This window comes from Perkinsus marinus, assembly GCF_000006405.1.
Source record: "Perkinsus marinus ATCC 50983 genomic scaffold scf_1104296930488, whole genome shotgun sequence".
NCBI lineage: Eukaryota > Perkinsozoa > Perkinsida > Perkinsidae > Perkinsus > Perkinsus marinus.
Window position 1 is genome coordinate 369128 of NW_003216064.1, and position 10303 is coordinate 379430.

At 48.9% G+C, this 10303-nt stretch overlaps 3 protein-coding genes across 3 annotated transcripts; 1 reads left to right on the top strand and 2 right to left on the bottom strand.

Moving 5' to 3' along the window:
* Positions 1-310: 310 nt before the first annotated feature.
* On the bottom strand, positions 311-1567 carry Pmar_PMAR006475 (Vesicular inhibitory amino acid transporter, putative; the record flags this gene model as incomplete). The annotated part of the gene is made up of 1 exon (XM_002787009.1): positions 311-1567. One exon carries the CDS (start codon positions 1565-1567, stop codon positions 311-313), a length of 1257 nt encoding a protein of 418 aa, XP_002787055.1.
* Positions 1568-5095: 3528 nt separating this feature from the next.
* Pmar_PMAR006476 (vacuolar amino acid transporter, putative) lies at positions 5096-6334 on the bottom strand (the record flags this gene model as incomplete). The annotated part of the gene is made up of 2 exons (XM_002787010.1): positions 5096-5142; positions 5398-6334. 2 exons carry the CDS (start codon positions 6332-6334, stop codon positions 5096-5098), a joined length of 984 nt encoding a protein of 327 aa, XP_002787056.1.
* Positions 6335-6670: 336 nt separating this feature from the next.
* On the top strand, positions 6671-9083 carry Pmar_PMAR006477 (hypothetical protein; the record flags this gene model as incomplete). Its single annotated transcript, XM_002787011.1, has 3 exons — positions 6671-7607; positions 7944-9001; positions 9042-9083. 3 exons carry the CDS (start codon positions 6671-6673, stop codon positions 9081-9083), a joined length of 2037 nt encoding a protein of 678 aa, XP_002787057.1.
* Between the last annotated feature and the right edge of the window lie 1220 nt (positions 9084-10303).

A 10303-nucleotide genomic window follows, 5' to 3' on the forward strand; every position in this document is an offset into this window, starting at 1 on the left:
AGTGATGACGATCCTCCACATCACAGATTAGAGTGTATGAATGCTAATCAAACGTTTTACGCCGTAAAATTTACGGTATTCTTCAGCAACGAATCCCCCAATTATCATCAAGATCCCGCACAGATATCGCAAAGCAGTGCACGAATGATGACTTGTGGGATGGTTCGACGAGTTGATGTGAATACAAGCATAAACTTCACAGATGAGGTGAAAGGCGTTAATAATCGCCGAGTCGAGTTCAAATGTATTCAACCGGTCAACTGGAAAACTTCCTACAACGTAGCCGCTATGTCGCAGCCCGATGTTACAACTACTTAACTAGAATGGGAATGGCTTCGTATACACCACACACCGAGCCGATAAAAGAGATGATCATAAGAAGACCAAGTCCTGCTATCTTCATCATCATCATCCATCTGGAGCATTCCCGCGGCTCGCCCAAAAGAACGAGACGAATGTAAAATATCGAGGGATAGAAATTATGGATGAGTGAGTAGCAAACAGATCCTAGGAGGCCGACAAGACCTTCGAAGTTGGGCACGAATATAGCAGTGATAGCAGTAAAAGCAACCAAAGTGCTTCGAGCCAAATATGACTTGAAGAGTTGATGTTCATCAATCCGAAATGCTTCCTCAACGATACGACTGACTGGATTCAACAAGACGGCATAGTGAGTAAGACATAGCACCAAAATGCTAGAAATACATAGATATGCCTCCGGACCATATGTGGGTGTGCCCTCAGTGATAGCGTCAATGATATTATGGAATTTACTCAGTGACGCACCCCAACCAATGTAACCTGATAACGAAACTAGGAAGTACACCAATCCAAGAAGGCCAACTCCCCAATAGATGACGCGGCGATGGGCAGAAGCGTCCTTCATATCATGCAATACAGTGGTACTCGCGCATGTAACGGTATAAGCGAGAGTCATACTCCCGAATGATATCCCCAGTCCGAGAGCACTTTTCGGATACGGTTCGTAAACAGAATCAATCCCAGCATCATCATCCGCGGCTCGAACAAAACCTGCGTAGATAATGGTCACCATGAGGATGATGACCGAAGCTGTGCCTACTGTACCACTGATGTAACCAACATGTTTCATATTACGTAACCAAGAGATAGGCAGGAGTACAATCACCCAGATCAAAACCCAACATTCCAGGCGGATCCCATCATAGAGCTTTAAAGAGTTTTCACCGAGAAGTACTACGAGTAAACAACACGAGCCAAGTAAACCACCGTTCACCCCGAACGCGACGGCGACAACACCCCATCGACCGAAAGCATCCCTACCAATATGTTCATAGTTTCGGGTATTCGGCTTCATACAGGCACGTAACAGTTGAGTGTAGAGCGTACCAACGATGCCACTATAAATAAGGAGAGCGAATCCAAACGCATAACCAGCCCGCGAAACCGCCCCAGGGAGGCTGAGCATACCAACACCGACACCAGTAAGCACAATGTTGGCCACAGCATAAAAATTGGACTGCCCACCTGCCGATTCGAACTCAACCTTGAGCGTTTCAATTGACTCCGTCGACTGCGTGGTGAGCATGGTGATGAAAGATCAACTGTCAGAAAATTGGGAGTGACAACTTCCATACAAGGCACAATGTCGCTCTGACTACTCGTCATATGGGGATCATGCAGCAAACTGTTCGCATACAAAGACTGCCACACCATTTAAAATACTGTAGTCGATAATAGGTACACTATATCCGGTTGACGACACGATGGTATGGCGAGAAGGAAAGCTGCGTTGCGCCAATGGCATATCACTAATTTTCTACCTGATCTCTATGCTCGCTAGACACACTTATTCAAGGCGAAAACCATCCGCAAACCAGCAAACAAAACGTCTAAGCAGTTCTGATCACGGGAAATCAGATGGAGACATGCTGAGTGTGCTCATTGGGAAGCTCTGCCAGGGAGCCACAGGGCCGTTCAAAGTCTCTAGCAAGACCATTAGGAATACAGCGATCGGATTGAACCTAAATACCGCTTTGCGAAGCACTCATCATGACTAACACAATAGGATGCGGTGCCTAAACACAGCACCAGTCGAGTATTGGCAGTAGCAGCTCCAGCCAAGTCGTCAGTCTCAGTATAGGGTACGCAACAGAGTGGATCACCGACTGGGATAGCATCCCTGCAGAACTTTCTCTTAGCGCGTAACTGGAGACCGCGAAAAGAGCTTGTGTCCACACATAAACGCCACGAGCGGTTTATCAAGCTCCTACCTCGAAACATACACCCCGTCTACAACGAGCTCGCCCAGGTCAGTAAGAGGAGCGTATAAACCCTCCTTGTTCCGAGTAATTCGTATATCGCCTGCGATGTTCACTGGAAAACACATGACTACGTTGGCACTACTTATGCGAGATCGCCTGGGCCCGAAGGCAGTATCGACCATGATAAAATCTCCGACGTGCAAATCTGCCGAACGACGGAAGTGCTCCCCTCCGGCAGCCGTTCGGATGAGATGATCTACTGAGGTACACAGTTTGACTCCACCGGCCGTTGTTATCTCGATCTGAGGATCATCTTGCGAATGCAATCATACCAAATTCAGTCTAGCTGGATCCCGCCCTATGTCCTACATAGTGCATCTTCACAGCAACGTTCCTGTGGATCCAGCCAACCAATGTTGTCGAGGCACCACTCCCCAGGACGATGCTATCACCGACGGCGGCTTCCGATAGGCGTTTATAGATGTGCGCTATCAAGGGCCATTCCAAGATAGTTCCTCAGACTATAGGGATACCTCCGTCGGACGCGACCTTTACTATCGCATCGCCAGGAAAGCAGGCTGGTCGACACAATGAGCCATACTCGTCCACCTGTACAGGATATCTCCGCAATGAATCACGACGGAGTGGGAACTATTCGTCACATTCTCCAAGCCCTTGGCATACCATCAATTGTCCAAGAAGCTTGAGAAGCTTAGCACCCTGTTTGGAACGGGCCTTGAACCTCCGCTCGCGACACAGTACGAGCGCGTTGATTTCGGTCCGACACTCTTGAGAGCCTGAGCCACTTGAGGTCATAATAATCCATGACTCTAGTGCACAGCCCAGCTTACAGAACTTTCTGTGGTCCTCCGGCAGAAACGTACTACGGTGTAATTCTCCGCACTTCTTATCCTGGATCAAACCGCACAGACAATATGATACGAATGGATCCACATCCCGAAGGGTCAGAATATTGATATCAAGGTCAGTATCGCAGTAGACATCCACTGAACCTAACAGTGTGGATCGATCATTGAATCCACATAGTCAGATGACTGGGATCACTTGGAGAACAATGGTGCAAAAAGCATTTCGGTTGAGTCTCTCGAGGGGAATGGTTACTCTGGTAGACGAGGGAATCGAACAATATCGTGCAAGGTAATGGAGATAACTGAGCTCATAGCTGATAACCCGGACACTGGTCCGAGCTCTCGCTTTCCGTATCGGTGTGATAGACCCCAAAAACGTGCCCTCCGAGTCGAAGTCAGCCCTCGCGAACTGCAACACCTTGCACCGAATTCAGAGACCATCCGACCTCTGGCGAGATGCATACAACTCAGGGATTGCGTAATATAACGTGCACTGATTGCGCGTCATGCTCAATAACTCAATGCTGATGGCCGGAGTTGAATCTCCGTCCAAAAGCTTGTGACAGATTATCCTCAATAATTTCTCCATAGTGGAAACGAGCCAGTCGCTATGCAAAATGACATAACACGATAGTATTCATAGCAGTCATTACGCCTTTTTCGTAACACCTTGTTCGAAAATGGGAGGCCGGCTCCAACATGACGCGATTGGCGCGTCTTGCGGACATATAATGCGAAACGACGCGTCAACGATCGATGACTCCATCGAGTGTTAAGTCGAGTCGACTCAGTCTACTAAGTCCTTTTCCTCCCATTTTAGACGATTTTTGGATAACCAGGAAACTAAAATTCCTTGGAAGTCTTAGTGTAAACTTATGAAATCCCTGAAGATCTCAGATGATGAAATCATCCGCTAAGTTATCGAGAAAGAAAGCATTTTCTCGTTGGGAACCCCAATACCAAAACTCACCTGGATGGATGCCCGAAGTCGCGCTGCCCCATGACGTTCCCAATAACTGAAGACCAAGCCGCTACAAATGCTCGAGTCGAGTGGAACGAGTGAGACGCCGCGATCACCTCCTTCCGAATGGGTGAGGTATCAGAGGAAAAGTGTAATTGACCTGAAGATTGTACGGTGACACTCTCCAAGGTCAACTGAGCTTACTGACACCATGTACCAGATGATACAGAGTTAGCGACTGCGTGAATATAACTAGATATGGGCGGTGGAATAGCATGAGCAGCAAGACCTGATACCGGTTGAGTCTAGGGATATACCCATGACTCGTTAAGCGCGGGACCTCACTATACACCGAGTATTCAGAAAATCGACACGCGCTCAAATAGTCGAAAACTTCGTAGACATCCAAGACATCTTCGCACTCCCACCTCTGGAACACGCATACACCATCATGGCATTTAATGAAGCTTCTGGCAAGAACAACAGCGAATGGGGCATATCTCACTCAATGACATGAGAAACAAACCGCATTTCCTCGAATGTAACCCTCACGTTGGTTCCTGGGCACACTCTGCCGTAATTCCATCCAAGAGAACTCTTCAATAGGCCACTTACACGTTCGTTTCTGGCAGTACCTCCACTATGAACATCTTCCTACACAGCGTGCTGAATACATCAAGAGGAGCCATGAAGAAAACCACAAGCATGATTTATAGCACTAACTCAAGATAGGACTCTAGGAACACGAAACGGGGAAAGGACCAAGACTGCCCTGTAGTAAGCAGCCGAAGCGACAGAATAACAAGGCACGTGATGACCCTCCACATAAGCGTGTGTATTATACAGCAACAACAGTAATTGCAGTAGGTCGACGAACGAGCTGAACTCCGAACGCCGTAACGTACTGCCATGAGTATAAGCAAAATTACGAATCAGAAACGGAGGAAGAGATAACGTATCAGGATCGAGAATTTTGCGATATGAATGAAAACACGAAGTAACCAAAATAACTGAACTCTATGTTACGCGCATAGTTCTTTAATAGCCGCAAGTACACCGAACCCAGAACCTATGATAGAGATAAGCATCAAAACACAAAGAAACAATGTCGTCGATATCCACTTCGGCGACCCAAATATCTTCTCGCCCTTCATGCTGGAGAGACGTAAGTAGAAAACGGATGGGTATATGTTGTGGATAAGCGAAAAACAGATAGAACCAAGGAGATTAATAAGAGCTGAGAAACTGGGGACAAATATTGCTACCAGGACAGTAACAGCAACAAGGCAGCTTCTCAACAACACGGACCTAAAAATCTGATTACTCTTGATACCAACCCATTCCTCGAATATTCGACAGGACGGGTTCATCATAACAACATAATGGGTGGCACATACAATGAGGATACCAACGATACACGTGGTAGCGACCGCGGAGTTATTTCCCGGTACTGGAGCCATCGCGTTGATGATAGTATCAAAATGCAAGAGCTCTTGTCCCCAACCGATATAGCCTCCCAAGGAAGCTGCTAAGAATAGCAGTATCAAACAGATGAATGCTATCAAGAGCACCTTGGACTGTGCTTCTGGATGCTTCATATCTTGTAAAATAGTAGTTGTAGTACTGGTGACCGCATATGAAAACGTCAATGTGGAGAATGTCGTGCCCAGGCCTACTACTGAGATCGGCGCCGCTCGATACGGTACCGATGTAGTAGTTTGAACCCGTTCTTGAACGCCAGCAATAACGATCGTTATGAGCACCACAAAGACGGCAGCGACTCCCACAGTTCCGCTGAAATACCCAACTTGTTTCATCGTCCGCAAGCACGCGAGTGGCAGCATCACTGCGGTCCATATGAGGATCCAATATGTCTGGCTGATTTGCGGAGCTAGAAGTACCGAGTTTTGCCCAAGTAGTAGCATAAGCAAACACCCTGTGCCCACAAGGGCCACGTTCAGAGCAACAGTAACCGCCATCATTCCTGGGTACCCGAACGCATCTCGACCAATATCTTCATAATTCCGAGTACAAGAGTTCATACATTTCCGCAGTAAATGGGTGTCCAGGAGACCCTCCAGTCCACATGCGAGCAATAGGATGAAACCCAGAACGTAACCGGCCTGCGCTATAGCGCCCGGCAAGCCGAGCATCCCAACACCAATGCCCGTGAGAATGATGTTCACCACCGCGGAGAAGTTAGACTGTCCAGTCTCCACCTCGGTGATCTTACTGGTGGTGGAATCCGATGATACTGACATAAGAAGGAAAAAGCGACGTAACTAACTACACGGCATTGCATCGTCACTATCGAAATGTGATGTAGACCTCTACTACGTAGCATTCACTACTACCCCTAGAACATGCAATCACATGAAGGGTAATCGTAAGGCGACTCCATACCCGCATTAAGAAAGATTTTATCCCTTCGTTTCAGGGGATGCTCCCCGCATTCACACACTGCGAGTGGTGTAATCGATCCCCAAGGCGAGCGCGTTTTTACTTAGCTAGTAGTCAAGTCGATAGTCAGAGGCAGAGACAGGAACAGGTCTGTAGCCATCTTGGCTCAAGTTGTACTCTTGTGTTGATCAAGTCCAATGGAAAGTCCAATAACGGCATCGGGCGAGGCTTCCATCTGTTGGCGATCTCGGTGGGACCTCTTGAATGAGCAGCCAGGACGCCCGGAGAAGGACGAGGTTATCGACGTGATCTATGCCGCCGTAGACAAAGTCTTGGACTTGTCGGTGGACCAAAGGGTCAAATCACGAGTCGGAGCCATCATCAGGAAAGTCTCGACGGATCTGCAGAGCTACTATGAGGACCAGTTGCCAGAAGGGTGGAGACGTCTGAACGCGAATGAGCTGTTCGGTGATCTGATACAGACCGTCTTCAGGGAGGTCTATTGGAGTGTGCAAGATAGCGGATACTCGGACGATGGTGGCGCTCTTGAGTTAGCTCTCTGTATCTCGGCGCAGACTGTGAAGACTTTACTGAAGCTGAATACTGTTGATGGCTACTCAGAGTTGATAGCTGAGCTTGTGGGGAAGATGCGGTCGGATGAGAGCTCAGAGTTGAAGGATGTTGAGGGGGGAGCATCGAAGACGAAGCAACGTGATACTATCGAGACCAAGGTCGATGTGAATAACCTACCTTTGGTCGATGGTGCTCCGTGGTCCCTGGACAAGAAGACCGCCGACGGTAAGATCAAAGTCACCTATGATTGTGTGAAGCGTCGAATCATTACAGCTTGTGAGAGCTACGGATTGAGTGGGAGAAGAGCATGCTTCTTCGTTGTTAAAAACTTCGATGGAGCAGAGCGAACATTCGCTCAGAAAGCCCTAGCGGCGGTCCCAGTGGAGAACCAAAACCCCTTGGATGCCTTCTTTGGGAAGATGGATGCCAAGTACACCAACTACTGGTCGGAAGGGCGTGCCTTGAGTGAGTTCACCACTCTGAAGAAGCATCAGGGTGAAGACCCCATCACTTATCTTAATCGCTTATCCGAAATTGCTGACACGTTACCAATCAGCGAAGGTGAGCTCCGAAAGCAGTTTCTACAAGGGTTGAGTTCAGGATTGGTAAGTAAGCTGAGATCGTGCTATGGCCCTCGGTTATACTCGAAGCCGTTGGACAAGATAGCAGATAGCGCTTCATATTATGAGTCGGAGTACATGAGAGAACGAGTTGATAAACCACAAGCTCAGCCGAGTCGAGTGAATCCAGATGTACCGCCAAGAGGGAAAGGGCTACCTCGTGAACAAGCACAATCGACTGGGGGGGCCGGGACGGCGGCTACTCAATCGATCGGTGGGAACCGACCATCAAGATGGTCGAATGGTGCACCACGGTGCTATCTATGCTCACAAGTAGGCCATCTCAAGAGAGATTGTCCTCTGAAGGGCCAGCTGGATAACCGGAAGACCACTGAACCAAAGGACCGTGGTAAGAGTTCCTCCTCAACGAGCGAGGTAAAACAAGGATTTGTGAACGTCGAGATCGGCGCCAATGTCGTCGAAGCGACAGGCTTGAATGGTGAGGACGCCGCCAAATCTAATACTATACACTCCTTAAGTGGAGTGGACACAGTGCCTGAGTTGAAGTGTGACGTTGGGAAGTATGGTCGTTACAATCAGACAGCTCTCCTAGATACGGGAGCGGGATGCTCTCTCATCGGAGCAGACCTCGCTGCTAGGCTACATAAGGAAGGACGAGCTGTCGTCTTGACGACTCCCAAAATCATCCGTCTGAGATTTGCTAATGGAGGAGTCGAAGAGTCCGACCACGAACTGATAGTGCCCATCGGAGTCGAGAAGAAGCGAGAAGAAGTGACCTATTACTTACCATTCGTTGTATCTCGTACACTGGGGGCAGGAATCCTTCTTGGTCGTCGTGCATTATGTTTGATGGAAACCAAACTACGGTTCGGTGGGGTGAATCCACGTGAGCTTCAGAAGTTGGAGAACGTCTTCCACCAGAACGTTGTAAGTGAAGCTTCCCATCAACCTGGTGAGAACGGCTCCTTAGCAGCTGAGAAGAATACTGTCCAGCAAAATGCTGTCTACGTCCAGATCAACCAGGTAACTGATGAACCGGTGGTGTTGGACGAGGAAGCTGTATTAGAAGATGGTCTAGGATGGTCTAGTAAAGGAGTGGTCGAATCACGAGAGTGGTTGGAGAAGACGGTTGAACAAGCTCTCCCTCAACTCGATGGACCTCTTGATAACGATAGTGACATCGACATCGATAAGCTCAAAGTTGACGCGAAGAAGTGCCTCGATGAGCAGGTTCGAAAAGGATGGATCCCCATAAGTCGAGGATTCAGAGGCCGAGTCGCATCGAAGGCTGATATAATCACTCAAGATACCAGTACCCAAGCCTACCAATTTCAAATCTCGTGGGATGTCAACGATGTGGACCTACACGACAACGTGAGACGAGGACCATGGGATAGTTCGAGGCTTATCGGAGATCTATCACCATCTGAGAAAGAAGAATGGGATCACCAAATAGACGGATATGTATCTAGAGGGTGGTGGGTCGAAGAACCCTCTGGGCCTCCAGATGGGGAGAAGCACCTAAGTGCGACATGCTTCCCAGTGCGTCAATGCGCGATGAAGACGACTCGAATCCGCCCATGCATCGATCTGAGAAGGGCCAACGACCTTTCGCCGAAGCTGAAAGCTGCAGCACCAACTGGAGTGGGTCCGACGTCGATCAGTGATGCTATCCTGAAACTACGGAGTAGTCTCGACGCTCACAAGCAGTACCAGATAGATCAATATGATCTAGAGAAGGCGTTCTACTCTATTCGGATTCTACCTAGGTCAGCTGCTGACGGGAGACTGTTGAAGGTGTGGATCCGTTGTGGGTCCACGTGGTACAGTTCATGTTGTCTGGTCTTCGGAACCAGTGCGGGACCTCTTTCCCTGAACTACTCTCAACTCACCTTGCTGACTATCATGCGACATATGTTATCGAATGTAACCTCTCAATCGGTCTGGATCCCAGTGATGGATGACTTCCTGGTCGTATCTCCAATGAAGAAGGGATCCACGAAGGTGAGTGACAAGTCTAAGGCCTGTATGGAAGTCCTATGGGAGCTCACCGGCTTCCGAGCTCCTCAGTCGAAGAGGGCACGGTGGGATGCCAGCCACGAACAACGATGGCTAGGAGCTCATTGGACTTATGACTCTGAGACGGGTCGGCTATCAATGAGGAGGCCCACCTGCGAGAAGCCCTTGGAAGGAATGACGAAGCGAGCTGTATATCGAGCTGCTGGTCAGTTCCTACTCTTTACTCAAGGAGCAGCCGAAGCGATGAGTCGCTCCCATGCCGATTCGATGAGGCGCATCTCCGGAAAGTGGCCAGGTTGGGACACTGTGTGTACCGATACGGAACAGTGCAACCTGATCCACGATCACCTCAAATGTGCGCAGCGGCACTGGGTCGATTGTTCTGAAGAAGATCAGAACCTCTGTCTCCTACAGGAAACCACGAAGATTGTAGTCGAAGTAGACGGCTCACAAGAAGGCCATGGTTTCCTCGCCATCGACGCGAGCGAGCTCTCTGACGATGGTGACCGAGACCAGCTCGGTGATATAAAATCGAGGGTGGTGATCGCTGATGCGAAGGCCTTTAATGAGAAACATCTCGGATGGCATTGCAATCGGCGGGAGTTGACCGCGATTGCATTCGCCATAAAGCGTATCGATGACATCCGGTGCCTACTC